This window comes from Lissotriton vulgaris, unplaced genomic scaffold (assembly GCF_964263255.1).
Source record: "Lissotriton vulgaris unplaced genomic scaffold, aLisVul1.2 SCAFFOLD_1187, whole genome shotgun sequence".
NCBI classification, from domain to species: Eukaryota; Metazoa; Chordata; class Amphibia; order Caudata; family Salamandridae; genus Lissotriton; species Lissotriton vulgaris.
This window is the reverse complement of record NW_028253979.1, coordinates 574,184-596,772: the sequence shown is the minus strand read 5'-3', so window position 1 is coordinate 596,772 and position 22,589 is coordinate 574,184. Positions and strand designations below refer to the sequence as shown.

Below are 22,589 nucleotides of genomic sequence, written 5' to 3'. Positions count from 1 at the left end.
ATGGTGAAGTGGAGTACTTCACACTGTTCTTTGATTGTGGGAATTTACTAGTGTTCATTCCAATATTTCTGCTAATGGCAGCCGTTCACTCCAAGAAGGAATAGTGTTCATTTCAAAATCTTACAAAATAAAAAGTGCAGGAAGTACAGCAAACATATGACACTCTTTACAACATTTGCAAAGATTCCTTTTAACTGCATTGCTATCCAATTGTAGAAAATATACATATTATTACTTTGGAGTGATGTACGTAAATTGTTCCATGACCATAATGCATCAAAAACTAAAATCTGTTGTTTTTCTTTACATTCAATGTCATGTTTTCAGTTCCTCTACCTACACAAAGATCAACCAAAAATGGTAAGAGCAGATTTCAAAGTCATATTTTCACTATATTTCTGATTTGAAACAGTATGTGATATTATTTGGTCATTAGTGTTCTTACCAATAATTAACAATTCACTTTCCTCCTTGTCTCTGTCATTAATGTGAAAATGAGTCCATATCCTTGACAAAGCCACCTTGCTTGTCTTCCATACATAGTAAACAATGTGTCCCTTCTTCCTCTTGCAAAGGATCCACAATTACGATTTCCCTTATCCTAATTATTTTGTTTTAGTTTATCTCTGACTATAGAAAGCTGCCTAGTGATATTTTCTCTAACTATATAGTAAGGTGAAGTGGAGAACTTCCCACTGTTCTTTGATTGTGGGAATTTACTAGGCAAGATGTACAATTGGTGAGCTCGAACATGGGACCAGGTGCCAAAGTCTTTTTAATGTTGATGTCTCTCACCCAGGAAACTAGCTGTGATACAATAGAACTTGTGCCCAGCGAGAAGCAGTGGATGCTTTCTGTCAACATTTGTGAAAAGGGTACTTCCATAGGAATTCATGAACTCACTTGAACTGCAGGGCACTTACTTTAATGTGCAGGTTCACCAATGTCAGCCAAGCTGCCTGAGTCTTGCAATTTAGGATTGCCTTTGGAATATCAGCACCTAAACATTACTGCATAAGTTAAATGAAACATGGGTGCAACTTTGGAACAGTATAGCTACTATTTGGAATAACGTGGAGTGACAGTTGGACAGCTGCTCAGCTGTGTGAACTATCATAAAAAGCTGATTATTTTATACTTGCATGAATCTTCTTTTATTTTAAGGAGGAAACATGTCAAAGCAGAATGAGTCATTAGGGGCCCAATTAAACACATTGGTTCAACCAGAAGTGAGTAGTAAATGTATTCAAAGAGAGATGAAGAAGGACACATTTAGGGAGACAGTACAGACAATGTTACCAAAGAGACACTATCTGGTATGGTTGCTGGTTCCTTTCAATATTGACGAGGTAGTAAAAATGAAAGAGAATAAAACAGGTGCCCAAGAGGGGGTCATTTGTACCAAAAACAAATCTAAAATTACATACATAATAAGAAGAGGAGAAAGAATGTAGCACCCAGAACAAGAATGTTGTCCAAAGCTACATTCAGGAGCATTTTTTCATTTGCAGCACTTAAAGAGATTAGGTTTCTCCTGTTGAGGAGAATTAGTTTGATATTTTGATGGTTGAAAAGGGTACAAAGAATAGTAAATATATTTTAGATGTTGACTATGATAGTTTTAATGCTGATAAATTCAAAGAGGTTTTTCAAGGCTCTATAAAGAAAGGTTTTTTTTTATTGATCATAAGGAGAAGGGATGTTTAGCGCCTCAAGGGTTGGGATCCTCATAGCGCTGGATAGTGGCCTGCGATGATATAGGAGAGTACATATCAATGAATGAATTAGAAGCCTTTATATGCTTAGGACAGAGGAGTAGTGAGGGTAGACTGCTCAAAGCTGGTGACCAATGTGAAAGCTTGTGTAACTTTAAATTTAGATTCAGTGTTAATAACGGGAAACAGCCTGAACAATGAATCCTTAACAACGAGTGTATTAAACAACGAATCCTTAACCACGACCTTTACAAGAACCACAAACTCATTAACAACTACTGTACACTAACAACGACCACCTGAACCACGAATTATATTTTTGATAATTTAGGAATGTGTAATATTAATTTGTAGATTTCAGGATTTTAATTACGATGTAGATATATTGGTTTGTTTTAATTTGGTGTGTAAGGCCAGTAGATGGCAGTGTTGGTTTGTTTTAAAGTGATATCCTTAAGAACAGTGCACAATGCGATTTATCTCTGTTTGAAAAAGTTGAAATAGTTACAAAGCTGTGGTTGTGCGTTTTTTTCTGTTTAATTTAAGTGAATTAGTTAAAAAAAATCTGTTGTGCAATCAATTAAAAAAAAAAATTTTTTCTAAGAGACAATTTTGTGGAATGGCTGTTGGAGTTATAAAAATCTATTAAAAAAAACTAGTTGATCAAAACAAAACATGTTTTCTGTTGCTCTTAAAAATAAATTAATCCACCAAAGTTCAATTAGAAGTTTATAACTGTTTCTAAATTAACTATTATTATATAGCGTAAAATGGATCTGATGTTTAAAGTCTTAAAAAAGTTTAAAAACGCTCATGACCTAACATAACTTGGTAGAATTTCCTTGGCCACATGACTAATAATAGTTATTGCTACGTTTGTAGTATGCTTGGAATCGCTGGCTGACCTATAGAACAATCACTTGGTGGGGGAAAGTATGCTCGAACAGCACATGTAAAAAACGATAAGATTTAACATTTAAAGAATATTGAAATAATGATTAAGTTATCCATGAATCAAACATGCGATTTTTAAAATGTAGTGATAAATTCAGAAAATATGGAAAAAAAAATTTCGTGGTTTAGGCATTCGTTCTACAGAAAGTAATGGTTTGGCATTGGTAGTGCTTTAGTCTTCGTGGTTCAGGCATTCATTGTTTAATTGGTAGTTGTTTAGTCATACAACCGTTAATAGCCTTTCAGTTTAAATTAAGCTGAGGTTCTAGGAAAGATTTACAGCATTCACTACAATAATGGCAGGATAAATTACTCAATTTAATAGGGTCATTGTTTCATGTGTGTTCATATAACAGAATAGGTCAAATTAAAGTAAGTAGAGGTTGATATAGATTTATTAAAAGGATGTTCAGTAGGGTCATTATTCATATTTGGTCATAAAACAGAATAGGTCAAATTAAAATATTGGTATAGGTAGAAGTTGATATAGATGTATTAAGAGAATGGTGGTATGATGTATGTGTTTACTGTTGTTGGAAATGCAAATTCTGGACAGATAACTGAGTGAAGTGAAGCAATTTTGATTTAACTTACACATAAACTGGCTCTTATGGTCATGGAGAATGGTATTGGTTGCTCCCAGAGAAAGGTAGCAGCAGGGCAATTTAACTATTACAAGGCATCGAATAAGATTACATTGGATTTATGATTTCAAGAAACAGTAAAGGTTTTCAGAGTGGAATTTATGGAGGAACCATTTCAGATCAGAAAACTGAAAGAGTTGTCTTAAATATTGAGTCCTGAGCAACAGCAAGTAATTGGAATCCCAACAACAGAGATGATACCTAAGAGTGGGCAGAAGGCTAATCTTACGGTCTATATCTTAATATTGTAAAGGCAAGAACATAATACACGATTGACTTGCTCTGAACAATATAGTGACTGGTCAAAAATAGAACACCGCTAGTTGGTTCACTTGACAGGAACATGGGAAGAACCCTCCTATGATTAGGCAAGTGGTTTTGTCACTTGTAACTTCGAAGGAATCGGTTTCCATCCAGGTGATGGCTGCTGATGACGAGGATTGAAATATTCTTTGAGGTTTTCCTAGATCATCATTGAACGAAATTATGATTTCGGTGTCATTGGCATATGATAAGTGGGAGAAGCCAAATGAGTGCATGAACGAGGCCAGATAGGTTAGATGCAGATGAAAAAAGAGTAGAACCAGGGGGCATATTACTAAGGCAGGTGAAATGAAATTATCGCTGCTTTTACGTCCGCTTTCGGCCGCAAAGCGGCAATAATTTAATCGCCCGCGAGCGGTTTGGGGCCTGCTTTGTATGTCAGCGATATTTATCGCTAATGCAAAGTGGGAGGACCCAATCTGTTAGTGACTGAAAGCAGTCGCTAACATCGCTATCGCCTATTATCAACGCAGGCGTAGCGATTAAAAAATTTGCGCTGAGCGCAAATATCGCTGAAAACTAACGCCTGCTCAGACCACTTCTTAACCTGTACATCCAATGGGAGTTGGATATTCAGGTTAAGAGCCTATTGGCATTAATGCCTGAATATTACTGGATTCCCAGCGATATTCACACATTTCGCCACTATCGCTGGATATTTTATCGAATTGGAGATATACGTTGCTAATAGGACTTTATCTCTGCGATAAAATCTGGCGCGGCGATAAAAAAAATGTCGCTAAGCTTATTTAGCGATAAATATCGCCAGCTGTTGATAATATGCCCCTAAGTGAGGAGCCTTCCAGAATAGCAAAGGTATACCATGAAAAATATTTGTCTTGGAGACCAGACTTGTGTAAAAATGGCAAACAATGGGAGTACTTAAATTAAGTAAAATCAGTGCTGCTTTCACAAACTGATCTAAGTACTTTCCAATTACCGTATGGAAAACAGAGGTTATCCTGTCCCAATGCAGGTGTTGGAAGCTCACCGACATGGCATGGGGAAGATTTACTAGGTTATTTCCATTTAGAAACGTTTGGATAGAAATGCTAACAGGGATATTTGTCTGAAGTTACTTTAGGGCCTGATTTAGATCAGGGTAGATGGGATACTACAATGTATGTGTTTGCTTTTGAATAAGGCAACTTTCTTTTGTTGAAATCCAGCATGTTTTCTTTATATGAAAATGGGATGCATTTCAAAAAGAAAAATGAAGCATTTCTGTTGAATTTTTAAAGGGTAGTGAGTGGTCCATGGGGCCACTGCCTGCTGTTAAAAAAATGTTTTTGCTACCATTTACAAAGGGGTACAAAAGGGGGTGGTGATGGACGGACCCCTTCCCGTTTGTAACTGGCCTATCACCTACTTGAAGTAGGTGGTAAACTGTGATTGTTTGCAACCACATTCTGGTCACAAAACAATTGTACATTCCCCTGTGACTTACTATTAGGAGAGATGCCCTTGCCATGTACCTTCCTAATAGTGACTCGTAAGCCCTTTTTTGCGAGTCGGTAATAGGTTACGGACAGGCAAAATAGGGTTTGTACATGAAAAAAGCATTTTACGGGTCACAAACACATGATGTGCCGTTGGCAACTGTTAAAATACGTCATACATCTGGGCCTTAATCTTTTCCTCAGCAGCAATCAGAGCAATAATGTGTATGTGCGTGTGAAATCTCATATTTGTTTGCTGAAATTTCATGCCATTCCCAAACAATATTTTGAAATTACGCTTCCATTATGAAATGTTGTTTGCCAGTATGTCACATGAGTAAGCACTTCACATAAAAATGTCTCACAAGATACCGATAGGCAACTGCTTCGAGAAAAAAAGAGTAATGTAAGATTTAAGGTAAATTTCACATATTTTGCTTAATGCGAAATTTGATAATGACATAGATTTTGGCAGAGTAATTAAACTTTTATCCAGGCGTAGTTATCTGTACATTAAATAAATTTGTCTAATGGGGGTGACCGCCATCACTGGTAGTAAAATTATAAATTATATTGCCTGTATTTGCAACATGCATCGGCAATTAAATATTAACATTCAACTTTCTTTCAACAGTTGACTATCCAGATTTTATTGTGCAGCTACCAACCCAAAGTGATTTAATTTGTCTAAATGTTATTGGGGATCTTGACGACCCAGTGATCTTAGTTGCTGACCCAAACACAGGTAAGAAGACTTCTTTTATAGTGTGCCTAAAAGCATGCAGAAGTACTGTTACTTTCTTTCTATTGTAGAATAGGTGCTTTTGGTATTTCAAAATTTATATTGACAAAAAATTAAATGTAGGCACTACACTCGGGTAAATGAAGTCTACACAGACATTTGCATTCAACTTTTATTCTCTGTAAGTGCAAGCTCCTCAGCTGAATCCTTGTCTGTACACATTGTAAATCATGTGATATACTGATCACATTTTTTGACTCTTTACACATTAAATAAATTTTCAAAAGAGTGTACATTTCCAAGTCACTTTCATGATCCCTGATTCTAATCATGTGTATGTACTAGAAGTATGTGTCAAATTTCCTAGTTAGTAGGGCCCAGTTTACAATGATTTTGCTTTGGTGTTGCATCAGTTTTGTGGTGCAGCCCTGACGTAAACTACATTTTAGCAATTGCCAAATTTTGCAAAGTCACAGTTCGTGGCTTTGCGTGTTGTAGTGAATACAACACAATGCAAGGCAGCACACAGCGTTACATTGCATCGGTAGGCGTTACATGGTGGAAGCAAAGACTTGTAAACCGGAGTTTGCGACAAAATGGTATGCCTTTCCAACAGATGTTTGGCAAGGAGAAATGTCTTTATTTTTCCTCATTACTTCCTCTTTCATTGTGTGCTGCACTCTTCAGTACAAATAGAAAGAGGAATATGATGATTTGAATTGTTTTTACAAAGTGAATTAAAGATCTGCAATGGATTGCGGATGGTTAATGCATTGTGATGTAGTATTCTTTTAAAGAGGTGAGTCTTCAACTCTTTCCTAAATTGGAGCAGCGCTGGTGTGGTCCTGATGGATACTGTGATGATGTTCCAGATCCTGGAAACATACAAGGAAAAGGTCTTCTGTCTTGCTTGTTACTTTTTTACACTTCTTATTCTGCATTCCGATGGTGTCCTGGCTGTGGATGGGCTCAGAACCACTAGAGATGGCAACTTTGTCTCCAGGAGGAGTGAGGTGCTGGGCATGATGACCTTTAAAATGGTGCATCTGGTTTTGAAGATGGTGTGGGTTGACAAGGGGGGCCAGTGGAGTTCCACCAGGGTGGTGGGTACCTTATCATATTTCGTCTGGTCATGGATGAGAAAAGTAGAGTCTGCGAGGCCAAGAAGTAGGGAACTCTCACTATCCAGATTCAAGATTATGAGGGCTTGAACATCAGTTAATAAGTTGCTTTCTTAAAGAAACTGTTTGACTTTCTTTAGAAGAGAGAGCTGGTATGAGGGGATCTTAGGGTTTTGGCAATGTGTTTCTTGAGGGTGAGGTTGATGTTCAGGGCTAATCCAAGTTAAATGCATTCAATGAAAGTTTATATTTGAAGCCCTCAAGGTTCATGTCATTGATTCAGGTTTGTACTTTACCTTGTTTGTTGTTCTTGTCAAATAAAAGGCAATCTGTCATGGTTGGGTTGAGCGTCAGGTAGGTGCTGGACACCCAGTTCTGGATGATTTGCAAGCAATGTTTCAGGTCTTGGATATCTAAAGCAGATAAGATTTCCATGCAGAATTGAGTATTATCATCAGATTGGTAAATTGTGATGGTGTTAAACGCTAATAGAGTATGAAGCGATAAGATGACAGGAGTTAGTATGGAACCTGCAGTTTCTGAAAGTGATATGCCCTGGCAGACATATTACAAATATTTATTGTCAACAGATCCAGTGAGAGGGCTTCTTCATCATTTGTAGAGTTATGTTGACATTGGCAGCACCTATATGGTTCTAGGCATTAACTGTATAAACTCTGGTTTGTGGGGGCTGGGGAAGAGGTTTTAATTTTGTTTTGTTCACTCTAAAGCAATGGATTGATACTCGTCAGCCAGTGGGATATAGCTGATAATGTTTGATCTCAAAATTGCTTACTGATACGTTACCAGTGGCTTGAACTTCGTGCAGGCAAAAATAGAATAATATTACTAGGTACAGAATAACTCCCCCTAATTCTTGAAAGGTCCTATATTTTCGGAGTATTAAAACGTTGATTTATTGGGTTGCTGACATGTGTCTCAAACCACTAATTAATGGCAGTCCCTTGCTCACTGCTCCATCAGGATTCAAGCAAGCGGGGCCGACGACGGCTGAAATGCCAGAAACCTGTCCCCGGAAGCTTGTCTCCTTTCTGGTGAAGAATTGGCTTGGTAGTTTGGTCTGCCTTGTTCCCATGATGCACTGGGCCAGGGACAGACTAATTTGCATATAGCCAGGTTCTGAGTTGGGATGGGGCAGTGAGCTAAATAACGGTGATGGATCAAGCCCTGATCTTTGGACTGGGTAAGAGTGGTCTGCTTAATTCAGACACTCTGTTCATCACCACCCCCTTTTCTGAATCGTTTTTGGCCACTATAGGAATGGCAGGGTATACTCAGACATGAGTCCCTTGCTCACTGCTCCATCAGGATTCAAGCAAGCCGGGCCGACGACGGCTGAAATGCCAGAAACCGGTCCCCGGAAGCTTGTCTCCTTTCTGGTGAAGAATTGGCTTGGTAGTTTGGTCTGCCCTGTTCCCATGATGCACTAGGCCAGGGACAGACTAATTTGCATATAGCCAGGTTCTGAGCTGGGATGGGGCAGTGAGCTAAATAACGGTGATGGATCAAGCCCTGATCTTTGGACTGGGTAAGAGTGGTCTGCTTAATTCAGACACTCTGTTCATCACCACCCTCTTTTCTGAATCGTTTTGGCCACTATAGGTGTGGCAGGGTATACTCAGACATGAGTCCCTTGCTCACTGCTCCATCAGGATTCAAGCAAGCCGGGCCGACGACGGCTGAAATGCCAGAAACCGGTCCCCGGAAGCTTGTCTCCTTTCTGGTGAAGAATTGGCTTGGTAGTTTGGTCTGCCCTGTTCCCATGATGCACTGGGCCAGGGACAGACTAATTTGCATATAGCCAGGTTCTGAGCTGGGATGGGGCAGTGAGCTAAATAACGGTGATGGATCAAGCCCTGATCTTTGGACTGGGTAAGAGTGGTCTGCTTAATTCAGACACTCTGTTCATCACCACCCCCTTTTCTGAATCGTTTTTGGCCACTATAGGTGTGGCAGGGTATACTCAGACATGAGTCCCTTGCTCACTGCTCCATCAGGATTCAAGCAAGCCGGGCCGACGACGGCTGAAATGCCAGAAACCGGTCCCCGGAAGTTTGTCTCCTTTCTGGTGAAGAATTGGCTTGGTAGTTTGGTCTGCCCTGTTCCCATGATGCACTGGGCCAGGGACAGACTAATTTGCATATAGCCAGGTTCTGAGCTGGGATGGAGCAGTGAGCTAAATAACGGTGATGGATCAAGCCCTGATCTTTGGACTGGGTAAGAGTGGTCTGCTTAATTCAGACACTCTGTTCATCACCACCCCCTTTTCTGAATCGTTTTTGGCCACTTTAGGTGTGGCAGGGTATACTCAGACATGAGTCCCTTGCTCACTGCTCCATCAGGATTCAAGCAAGCCGGGCCGACGACGGCTGAAATGCCAGAAATCGGTCCCCGGAAGCTTGTCTCCTTTCTGGTGAAGAATTGGCTTGGTAGTTTGGTCTGCCCTGTTCCCATGATGCACTGGGCCAGGGACAGACTAATTTGCATATAGCAAGGTTCTGAGCTTTGATGGGGCAGTGAGCTAAATAACGGTGATGGATCAAGCCCTGATCTTTGGACTGGGTAAGAGTGGTCTGCTTAATTCAGACACTCTGTTCATCACCACCCCCTTTTCTGAATCGTTTTTGGCCACTATAGGTGTGGCAGGGTATACTCAGACATGAATCCCTTCCTCACTGCTCCATCAGGATTCAAGAGAGCCGGTCCGACGACGGCTGAAATGCCAGAAACCAGTCCCCGGAAGCTTGTCTCCTTTCTGGTGAAGAATTGGCTTGGTAGTTTGGTCTGCCCTGTTCCCATGATGCACTGGGCCAGGGACAGACTAATTTGCATATAGCCAGGTTCTGAGGTGGGATGGGGCAGTGAGCTAAATAACGGTGATGGATCAAGCCCTGATCTTTGGACTGGGTAAGAGTGGTCTGCTTAATTCAGACACTCTGTTCATCACCACCCCCTTTTCTGAATCGTTTTTGGACACTATAGGTGTGGCAGGGTATACTCAGACATGAGTCCCTTGCTCACTGCTCCATCAGGATTCAAGCAAGCCGGGCCGACGATGGCTGAAATGCCAGAAACCGGTCCCCGGAAGCTTGTCTCCTTTCTGGTGAAGAATTGGCTTGGTAGTTTGGTCTGCCCTGTTCCCATGATGCACTGGGCCAGGGACAGACTAATTTGCATATAGCCAGGTTCTGAGCTGGGATGGGGCAGTGAGCTAAATAACAGTGATGAATCAAGCCCTGATCTTTGGACTGGGTAAGAGTGGTCTGCTTAATTCAGACACTCTGTTCATCACCACCCCCTTTTCTGAACCATGTTGACATTGGCAGCACCTATATGGTGCTAGGCATTAACTGTATAAACTCTGGTTTGTGGGGGCTGGGGAAGAGGTTTTAATTTTGTTTTGTTCACTCTAAAGCAATGGATTGATACTCGTCAGCCAGTGGGATATAGCTGACAATGTTTGATCTCAAAATTGCTTGCTGATACGTTACCAGTGGCTTGAACTTTGTGCAGGCAAAAATAGAATAATATTACTAGGTACAGAATAACTCCCCCTAATTCTAGAAAGGTCCTATATTTTCAGAGTATTAAAACTTTGATTTATTGGGTTGCTGACATGAGTCTCAAACCACTAATTAATGGCATAAAGAAATGGCAGGAACTTACCAAAGGTTTCTCACAAAGCCCCTTTTAGAGGTAATCTAGTGCATCGTTCTAAACCTGTAAGCTCTCGTATGGTCATCAAACAAGCTGTGCCACTGATTCTATATACCTTTATTTGTGCCACTGATTATATGAACCTTTAGAAATCAACTGAATTGTATTGCGGGAGCTAACTTAAGCACCACAACTCATATTACAGCAAACCTATTTGACTCCACCAGAACTACAGAGAGGATGGTTTCAAATGTAGTCATTCAATAAATCAATTGATCAAATAAGCATATATATCAAAACGGTTGTTAAATCTGAGATTATATGTTATGTAGATGTTAGTGCAAATCATTAAAAGATACAGAATGCAGAATGAAGGGTTATTGGTTCAATAAAGGCACTTTCCTACTCTAAATAAAGCATCGAATAATGACAAGGCAAAATGCAAGGTGCCCGCCTCAAATCAAATTGAGGTTCATGGGAAAATGCAGAAATGTTTGAAAGACAAGCTCAAGAACCAAGTATTGGGGCAACCAGCAGAGTTATGGAAAGGTCTTCCCTAAGGGAAGTTAGGTCAGGATCTCCTAACTATTGTAAGAGACACACGATTAAATCACTTGGAATTCTTCTGAAACTTCTCCCTAATACAACTTATAGAGGAGCCAATCAGGTTGCGCCATCTTCTGCGAACAGATAGATTTCCCTTATTCTCACCACTGAATAAAGGCACACACAGCTGCATTTTCATAAAAAAATCAAATCATTTTCTAAGCTAGCATTTGTAAAGCAAAACAATGATCTACTTTCCTAACAATGTAGATTTCCAGGCACCTGCAATGAAAAGAAAAATGTGAAAGCACATTGAAATCAACAACTCATTTTATATCAGAAATGACTTTGAATAGCTAAGTCCTGCTCTCAGTTATGCCCCTGTTAGAAATGCATTTGATTACCATAAACTAATGATTATACTGAAAAATTATAAAATGTGGGCTCTTTATATGTGTATGCTGCCACACATTAGCACATGGATTAACATATTAGCACACTGGTTAACATACAGATTAGTAATAATAATCAAGTACTAACTTTATTCCATAGGCCTGAAACACAGTGGGTGCAACCATAAACATAACAAATTAAATAGATTCACCCGATGTTTGGACTCTGCAAGTGTTATATTTGAGAAGATCTGATCAATGTTTCCAGCGAATGTCATATCTAGCTTTAACATCCTGTCTTTGGGATTTTATTCTCTCTATGGATTTGACTAGCTTCCTAGAGCATCAAATCTCCTTCTTACATTCAGGTAGAAAGGACCTCTCTTTGGATCCCTATGGTCCACTGAACAAAATGAAAATTATCAACTAGCTCAATGTATTTAGTCTTGGCATTAAAGATGTGAAATGGTTTGCCAATCCACGTGCAGATAAATTAATTTTTTGTTGAAAGCTGCAATACTGGAGGCTATATTGTAAAATTCACTCTGCTTATTGATATTCACATTACTGTTTTAGCATGTAGATGCAGTTTGGTCTTGGAATCCACTATAAAAATCAACAAATAAATGGATAGCTATAATGAATAACACTGATGTGGTTACAGAGCTGTCTATTTCTACACATTGTACCACATCTTTTAGCTCTAGAACAGGATAACAGCTTAGAATAAAGATGGTCTAAAAGCCTAGGTTGAGTTGTATATGGCAAACGTTCTATCAACACATTTACCTGAATATTAATAATGCAGCCGCAGTTGAAGAAGTATATCCTCCATTTTAAAGGTTTCTGCAGTGGCTGTAAATGTTTTTCCCACACCTTTATGGCTGGTTCTGCAATGCAAAAAGGTCTACTGAAGAAAAACAAAGTTCTGGGAAATTCCAGCATGCCAAATAGGCATGCCGGAATTATGGTCAAGAAGTTGTTAGTGAAAATGGCAATCTAAACTATGAATATCTTGTTATGTTATGTTATGTTATAAAATATTTTATTACGCGCTCTGCTACTACAGAGTATCCTGGCGCGGTATGTAGGCACTAAACTGACCCAGTCCAAAAAGAAAGAAGCAGAGAACTAAATACTAAGGTTAAATAGATGGGTTTTTAGCCCTTTCTTAAAACCTGCCAATGTAGTTGATGATCGCAGAGAGAGCGGCAAGGCATTCCAGGCCCGTGCTGTTTGGACCGAAATTGACTGGCCGCCCAGTCTCGCATATCTGATTTTAGGCATAGACATCAGACGAAGATTGGCCGATCGAAGAGCACGATGAGGCGTGTAAAAGGAAAACCTCTTGTGCAAGTATTGTGGGCCTTGCTGGTGCGGGGCCCGAAAGGCCAAAACCAATGATTTAAACATAATGCGATGTGCCACAGGGAGCCAGTGGAGCTCACGAAGATGGGCACGCGCACTAGTTCTTCGTGGAAGATGGAACAGAAGTCGCACGGCCGCGTTCTGAATGATCTGCATTCGCTTTATAAGGTATTTAGGGAGACCACTATAGAGAGCATTGGCATAATCAAGCCTTGACAGAATCAGAGCACGCAAAACAGTCTCCTTCGCCTCCCTATGGAGAAGTGGAAGGAATCGCTTGAGTGACTTTAGGGACACAAAACAGGTCGCAGTAAGTTTTTTTAGATGGGCTTCAAACTTAAGATCCTGTCCAAACCAGACCCCCAGGTTTTTGGCCGGGCCTCCATGGTAGCTAGGACATGCAAAATCTGTCGGCCAAATAAGCTCTCTAAAATTGGCCGGAAAATTGCCATAGAATAGTAGCTCAGACTTGTCCTCGTTGCATTTAAGCTGGGCTGAGACAAGCCAACGGAAGACATGGGTCAAACAAGAACGAACCGTCTGAGCGTCTAAGCAGTCCTTAGGCCAGGTGAACAACAGCTGCGTGTCGTCAGCGTATGACATTATTTTGGCTCCCCACTGCTCAGCCAGATAGATCAACGGAGTCATGTAAACGTTGAACAGCAATGGGCTCAACGTCGAGCCCTGTGGCACTCCGGTGGTGAGCTTCTTGGGAGATGAGGCAAAAGGAGGCAACCATACCTGCTGCGACCGCTCAGACACAAACGAGGACAGCCAGGCCAGAACCGCACCCGACAGCCCCACCTCTGCCAGCCTAGTCAGCAACTGGGCATGGGGCACCGTGTCGAAGGCGGCAGATAAGTCTAGCAAAACCAGGACCGCTCTGCCGCCTCCTTCAAGACACTCCCTAATGGCCTCTGAGACTTCCACCAGAGCCGTTTCAGTACTGAAAGCAGCCCTGAACCCTGATTGAGCCGGATGCAGGGCGTGAGAGGACTCGATGAAAGTATTCAATTGCCTAAAAACTACTTTTTCGGCCACTTTCGCTAGTGCCGGGAGCAGTGATATCGGACGATAGCTGGAGGTAGACAGGGGGTCCAGGCTGGGTTTCTTCAACAGGGGAAGAAGTTTCGCCGGTTTCCAACAGAGAGGCACTGAGGCAGAAGCCAGAGACATGTTAACAACCTGGGTAACCTCCTGATACACCAGACTAGCCGCTCCCCCCAAAACCCTAGCAGGGCACGGGTCAGAAGGTGAACCAGACTTTAGCGACTCCAAAATGGCCAGCACATCAGCTTGCTGAGCAGGCTCAAAGGTGGAAAATTGGCTAACATGTTGCTTCGCGTCCATAGCAATGTTAGATGGTGAAAGCGGAAGGGGACTATCAGAGTTTAAGAGCTCCTCTTGAATTTTTTTGATCTTATTATCAAAAAAACAAGACAGTTCCTCACACCACAAATCAGAGGCCGGGAGAGCTGGGGAGGCAGCACATGGAGAGAGGAAGCTTTGAACAATGGCAAAGACTTCTCTGCCATTGTTATCCGCCTTCTCAATCCTTCCTGAAAAGTAGCTACTTTTAGCAGCCTTGATTTCAGCATAATAAGCTTTCTGCGCCCTCCGTAGCTTCCTCTCAAGTACAGGACAGAACTCAAGGCGCCAAGCTCGCTCCAGCTTTTTACACCCTAATTTAAGTTCTCTAAGCGTATGAGAGAACCAGGGTTTGGAGGGAGACGACCTCGTCCACCTGCTACCACTCTTATTAGTATGTAGAGCGGCACTTTGTTCAACCCAAGCGTTGAATGATTCCACCGCAGAATCCAGATTTAATGGCAGGGTCGGCCGGTTAGACGTGAGAGAGTCCAAAAAGGTAGACAAATTTATTCTCTGGGCATGAGCATGAGAGGCAGAAAAATTCTTCGGCCCTTTTGAATTTATGGGCCAGGTGAACAGAATTAAGGCATGGTCCGACCAAGTGACCCACCTAGGGGGTAGCATAGAGATCTCAAAGTTGGAGCAGACCAGGTCCAACCGATGCCCAGCCGCATGGGTGGGGAAGGTCACCCATTGTGTAAGATGCGCCAACGAAAAGACTTCTGCCAAGCCGATCGATTCCGGTAAGTCCATCGCGTCCATATGAATATTAAAATCCCCCAGAATAAGATATCGAGAGAATTTAAGGGCGCGGGGGACGATAACCTCCTCAATATTACCAGCAAAACAGCCCGCATAGCTAGGGGGGCGGTAAAGCAAAGTACCTCCCAGGGTGAAATGAGGGGAGAGGATCACGGCGAAGTGTAACATTTCGGTTTCGCCAAGTAGTTCGGACGGTTCACTCACCAATGTCCAGTGGTCTCGGTAAATTACGGCCAGACCGCCACCTCTACCCTTCGGTCGGTCCATCCTGGTGATCTTGAAGCCGCGTGGTATAGCAAGTTCAACCACCGGCATACATGACTCAGAAAGCCAAGTTTCGGTGAGGAAAAGGAGATCAACCTCTTTCTCATCAAGCAGCTCAAATATATCAGCCGCGTGTTTGACCATTGATCTAGCATTGATCAGGCCAGATTTAATAGTCTCTAGGTTGGTCCTGGACGCAATGGTCGGAGAATGATGGCTAGCAAAGCGGAACCCACATGTCGGGCATCGGCGATGCATATCCTTTAGCACCTCCCAAGATTTGGCGGCATCGCAGCTGAAGGTATTGAGGGCACACAGCTCCTCAGAGGAGTACCTCAGAGAGCCAGCCTGAGAGCAGCGAGGGAGATGCGAGGGTGCCCCGGCCCTGGGCCCGTCCGGGACACGGACGGGCACAGACGGGCCCTCCTTTGGCGCTCCTTCGGCGCGCAAGCGGCGCGCCCGCAACGCGCGACCGCTACGCGCTCGGCACATTGCTGCGTTAAGTAGGGGCGGGCGAGGCAGGAGACTAGAGCGCCAACCCCGGTGCAATGCGGTCCCGCCTCACTTCCGGGAACCGCTGTGGCCGAGCGCTGAGGACGGCGCTGGACAAACTGTGCAAAAAACGCAATTGGAAAGTGCAGCGTGCAGCGGACTCAGGCAGAGAGGTAGGCAAGATAAAAGCAGTTAATACACAGCTCGCGCAAAGGCGGCAATACAATGAGAAGAAACAATTTAATTTTAAAAAGCGAGTGATTAAAAAAGCGGCGAAGACAAGTTACTTTAAAATTGGCAGAATAACAGTGCAGGAAGGGCGGATAGTACTCACATAGCCATGCCATAGCTCTTGCCATTACCCTCTTGACAACCACTTCCTAGAAGGACCTCTGCACCATTTCTGTTGGTCTTTCCTGATTTTAACAATGCTGAATATAGTGCAAAACTGGCTGCCATGAATCAGTTTGACTGTTGGCTACATGTTTGAGTTGGCAATCACAACCAAAGTTGGACCCAATGGCGGCATTGATGAGGTCTCCAAAAAGTCATCTTACACAATTAAAATGGGTTGTGAAATGCAGGGAATAACAAACATGGCATCAGTCATTTTTTTAGTGGATAGCCCTTCTCTACATGTGGCCCGTAAAGTAATGTGAACATTTTTAGAAAACAAAACTTCACAACGTTGATGGCATCTTGTAGCAAAAATAATCAACAGCTGGCAAGCCACCCTGTTTTATGTGCTCTTTAGAAAAAAAACAACCTTAACCCACATGTTTTATTGCCAATATTCCTATAGCTGAATTTGCACGTAGATCATCTACATTCACATTATTTACATTTTTATTAATGTGTGTACTCAGTTTTGCTTAGATCCAGATTATATTTCTATTGCCTGGTAAGAGGAACTGGTCACAGAACGTATGTATATCTGGCTTAAACATTAACTATCTATAGGCACTTTGTGTTATCTCTACTGAAAAACAGAACAGAACTTGTAAGGTCTATTAGCCAAATAGGTTTGGCTACACTGACGTGAAGTATACTTTGTCAGTAAGTGCTATAGTCGGTTACGGGACAATCCTCTTTATTCTAGATTTTGTATTCTATATCTGTTGTATTGAAATATCTAAAACTACATTATAATTAGACATCATACCCAGTGAATGACTGTCCTGCACTGAAAAATGCAAAGACCACAATCTCAAAAAGGCCTATACAAAGCCACCACCTGACAAGTCATACTGAATTGTAAATAATCCAGTAATGCTCAGGGGACTCTGTTCTGAACTGTAATGGTGCTGGGTCATAACATGTCTGTTTTGTTTAGGGATATTTGTGGATGGACAAAAGGAGAAGCTGGGACAGCAAAGCTATTTTGTGTCATTTGAAATTGAATACAAGGATCTTAATGTGTCACTCACTGCATCAAAGGATGGGCTAACCATACAGAGTCAACAAGGAAAAATCAACATGGACTGGAATAATCGGTCCTCCCTTAAGTTAGACAGGTAAGACATGAGTTCTTATTATTCACCTTTTGTGAGCTATTTACATTACCTTTGGTGTAAGGAAATATAAGTTACAGAGGCTCATAAAGTGGACGTTCAAAGACCAATTTACCAAGGATTTTGAAAGTTGAAGCTACTCCTATTGGCATGTGATACCTGTATGCTCCATGCTTAATTTGAGCTCATGGTTGCCTGTGGGCCCACCATGCACTCATTTATGGGAACTGCCAGTTACTTTTCCTAAACAGACATTTTCTGAGAGCTGAAGAGGGAGGACGCACAAAGGAAAAGAAGTAGAAAGAGAAGACAAGGCGAGAAGTCAGGAACCTACAAGAGTGTGATAAATAGGAAAGGAGTGGCTGGTAGTTCATTAATGTAGCATGAGGTGGATTTGAGACAACCAGCCTTGAGATATCAGCACATCCGTGTCTGCCACTGTTGTCTGTGCAGAGCTTTGGGCACTGGCACCTATTCTTCTATAAATTAAGCACTGTATGTTGTATTTACTTCTGGCCCGATTACGACTTTGGTGCAGTTGCGCCAGCTCTCTGCCAGCATGACTGCACCAAAACCGCATGAGGACCTCCCACCCTATTACAACATTTTTAGTCATTTGCAGAAATGCAGGATGTGCCCGCCACTGTGGCGGTCACATCCTAATGCTGGCGTCTGGACCCCCACCCTTAAGGCGGGCGGTCCCGTTTACCGGTAGGGTGGTGGGCGGGCAAAGTCCGCAGGTCATCCTAATGGATCCCCAAGTGTTCCTATTCCAACCATCACTATCTTGTAATTCTATTGGTTTACGAAAACGATACATGCGTGTCTTTTTTTCGAGGCCTCTAATTTCATATTCTACAGATATTGATTCAAATATACCACTTTTCAGGTTAGGGAATTTCATAAGTTTTAAATTAACTTTACATATGTATTACTCCTATACTATTTCCCTAACATGTTTACTCTTCCCCCTTCCCCCTTCCCATTTTTAAAATAGGGTTAATTGCTGTACCTTCCAGCATTTTCGGCTGTAATCTGTGAATGAAGATGTTGACAGAAATGTCTATACAAATACATGTGAGTTACTGGTGATTGGGCGTTCACCACATTTATACAGGAATTCTCTAATCACCCCTCGGACACCCTCCTGGGAATGCCTACAAGTGTTACTTTGGATAAAATCTATGATTGTTTAAACTAGGCACACATGCCGTGTTAGAGAGTTGTATTTTACTGCCTTTTTCTACTTTCTATACTTTTTGAAATACAGTGACTTTCACAAGAGTAATATTACACAGTTTTGCTGTATTATTATCCTGTAAACTTTGTCCTCAAAACCCTAAAAGGTAAAAACGAAATTCCAAGTGTAATCAATTCCATACAAAGCAATCACAAAACAGTGTATTCTAGGTGCATTATATTTTATGTTAATAATACTACAAAGTAGGAAGTCAATTTGGCCTTCACCTGCAAATCAGTAAAAACAATGGTATTTCGCACGCTCAGAGCTCAATGAAAATATCTCTGTTTCATTACTCCTATATTTTTTAGCAGTGTGCTTCCTCATTTCAAACTCCCCAAATCTGCAATTTTACTTCGTGTTGAAAATGGGCAATCACCCAAAAACACGTGTCCTGAAATCGTTAGATTTTGCTAGCACTGGCTGCATCAACTGATTATGAACTACCTTACTTGTGAGTTACTGAAGTATTATGAACTGTAGTGAAACCACAATGCATTGGTGAACGTTCACTGAGATGCAAGCAGTGTTCCACCTCGTTCCTCTCAGCTTCATTATCCTTCACAATCTCTATCTGAATAATCACATCACCAAAGTAACCAAAATTACATCGTATGAGCTACATTTGCTTTCAGAAGTATGCTTCTTGGCATGGCTGGCAACTGCCTCAGATTGAACGGGGGCAAAACTGAGGTGCTGATTGTGGGCAAAGCACCATCAGTCTGGACCTCAGCATGGTGGCCCCAGACGCTTGGGCCACGCCCTGTGCCAAATGATCAAGTTAAAAACCTGGGGATTTGGATTGATTCCAAAATTTCATATCAGTACCACACCAGACGTGTGGCGGGCACGTGTTTTGGTATTCTGCGTGTTTTCAGAAAGACTCTGGATCTGCTCCCTGTTACAGCCAGGAAAACCCTAGTCCATGCTTTGGTCACTTCTAGGCTGGACTATGGGAATGTCCTTTATCTGGGAGCTAATGTGAAATGTCTCCAGAGAATACAGCACATCAGAATGCTGCCGCCCGCCTGGTGTTCATGCTGCCTAAAAGAACCGCTTCTAAAAAAGCCTTAGAGACGCTACATTGGTGCCAATTAGGGAGCGTGTCCAGTTCAAGGCCCTCTGTGTTAGCCTTCGGATTACGCAGGGGAAAGGACCTTGCTTTCTTCTTAACCTACTAACACCCTACACCCGACTCGTCTTTTGAGATCTCAGGGGGCGGGCTAAATGCAGATTCCTAAAATCAGAAGAGCCAGAATGGGAGGGAGGTCCTTCCAGTTCTTGGCTGCCCGCTTGTGGAATAAACTTACCCCCCGGCTTCATATGGAAGCCTCAGAGGTGGTTTTCCGTAAAGAATTAAAGACCTATTTATTCCCCAGGGGATAAGCATAGCCGGGCTCGGGATGGGGATAGCGTAATCAGTTTGCAGGCTGGGGGCTATTTGCTAGCGCGGCGACACACTGGATAGTGTAACCAGGCGCTGTATAAGCTCAGAATATTATCATTATTATTATTATTATTATTATTATTATTATTATTATTATTATTATTATTATTATTATTAAGCTCTTCTCTGCTGCTGGGTTTTTCAGAGGTGCCAAAAGATGTACCATACTGCTGTCATTCTAAACTACCTTCATTAGCACCCCTCAAAGTGGACATTGATTGAATAATCACACAAGGCACTCATTATAGCTTACGCTCCTACTTGAAACATACACTACAACTTACGGGTGGACAGCAGAATTAAAAAATAGAAGCAGACTAATTCTCAAAATTCCTAAATATAAAAAATAGAAAACATTAAAACAAGCCTTTTCATACCATACTCCAGTGGGGAAAGTGTTGGATAACTTGTGGGATAAAATGTACTATTCCCACTCCAATCAATGCAACAGAAGAGAAAGTGTTGGATTGCGGAGGGCTAAAAATTAATATTCCCACTCCAGCCAGTGCAACAGTACGGAAAGTGTTGGATAGAGAAAGGGTAAAAATTACTATTCCCACTCCAATAAGTGCAACCCTAGGGAAAGTGTCGGATAGTGGTGGGATAACATTTACTAATCCCACTCCAATGGGTGCAAAAGTAGGGAAAGTGTTGGATTACAGAGGGGTAACAATTAATATTCTCACTACAGTCAGTTCAAAATTAAAAACCAACAAAATATTAACAACAAAAATTAAAAAAAAAACAAAATAAGTAACAAAATATATATAAATATGTTAAAAATTAAAATACAATATATTTAATATTATTTTTTAAGGACATTATAATGTTAAATAAATATGACAAATACCTACAAATACTATATTAAATAAAATAAAAAACAATTTTCGAACAAATAAATATTTTAATTACAAATTATTTAGAAACAAAAACATTATTACATAAATTAATTTTGTTATTTCCTACCCTATAACACCACACAATTCATAAACCACATTTAATTTTTTTTAATGTACTTCCAGAAATAACATAATTCACTACCACTTAAAGAAATATTATTAATTAAAAACAAGTTAAAACTCATAAAAATTCATTAACTTCCCACACTTTACCCTTATAATCCCCCGAATGCACAGCTAAAATTAAACAGGTCAAAAAATGTATTACAAAATTAAAACGTATTTTCAATTAAAAATCTAATAGTATTTAACATCTAATTATATAGTAAGTAAAATGTATTTACTCTCCTCCCTTTACCCCTAAAAAAGTAAAACCCCCACACAAAATAATATAAACAAATACCCTAATTAAATATCAAATAATTAATTAATAATAATGATCAACTAATTATTAATTGATTGAACATAAATTACTTCCCACCATATTCCCATATAAACCCACAACCTGCTACGGAACTAAAAATGCAAAATGTAATTAAAAAAAATTGACAACTACTAAAAATGTTACACATACATTAACAAACATAATTCTTATGCAAAAAAATACATCACATACATTTAAAATATACACTAAAATGCATAACATTAAATAAATAAATTATATTTTAAACAACTATATTTTTTAAAACGATATTAATGACTTCGATATTTTTGAAAACTATATTTTGTTTACCTTAAATCCGATATTCTTGACCACTATATTCTTGCTGTTGACATTTTCAACTCAGTATTCTGTCTGCATACGGCCTCAAACTACTATCACCTTCTTCACTTACCTCTTTTTAGTATGTTATATGTTACCCTCTAATTTGATCATAGTAAAGCACTCCATTGTCCGCGTGGTTAGCCCACACATATAAATACCATAAATAAATACATTATTTAATTAAACTAACTACCATTAGTCATACACTTTCTGCCCTATTGGACACCAAATCCTGAGAGGATCCTGAAAATGCAAATCCCTTCTAGTTCATCAGAGCTAACATCTTATTACTCTGACCACAATGACATGTTCTCACTGTCAATGTTTGGTACTAGTGAAGCAGGGAAACAAACCTGTTCTCCATGAAAAAAATATTTCTCATTTCTCAATTTCAGCTGCCTTTTAAACTATTTTGTAAAGCAGTCTGAGAGAACTGCGATAAATTGACAGCAAAATCATGCTGTCATTTACTTTATCATTAATTTCAATCCGTATTCCACCTAGTGGAATGACGTGAGGGCAATAAAGTGCATATTTTCAAATCTATCTGAATAATATCTGACCTGTCTGCTTTGATTACCACTTTGGATTACTCTGCACTACTTGTTGGATTTGCCAATATCACTTGCATTAATTGTCATATGCCAAATTACAGATCCTAATTCACAAAATCTAGGTAATGAGATATTTCCTATTACAGATGGAATTTACAGCTGGGAAAGCACGTCCAGGCATCCAGACTCTCATAGTGATAGTGGGTTTTTCAGGGCAGATTCTTATGTAACGACTGGGAGTGTTGGGCACTTTCAAAAAGTTAGTACTTTGTGTTCATAGGCAAACATATCGAAAGGCATTTTCCATTGAAAAAATTCATAATTTCTTTAATTTAGAAGGAGCCCCTGAATACCTTACAA

The 22,589-nt window shown here is 40.7% G+C and overlaps 1 protein-coding gene across 1 annotated transcript in view; it reads left to right on the top strand.

Annotated features, from left to right (window-relative positions):
* LOC147660704 (inter-alpha-trypsin inhibitor heavy chain H1-like) overlaps window positions 1-22,589 on the top strand; it is a 120,913-nt gene that overhangs the window by 48,953 nt on the left and 49,371 nt on the right. Inside the window, exons 6-8 of the mRNA XM_086951525.1 lie at window positions 328-360; window positions 5,711-5,821; window positions 17,146-17,326. Coding sequence (XP_086807651.1) covers window positions 328-360; window positions 5,711-5,821; window positions 17,146-17,326 — 325 coding nt within the window. The remainder of the gene's footprint in view (window positions 1-327; window positions 361-5,710; window positions 5,822-17,145; window positions 17,327-22,589) is intronic.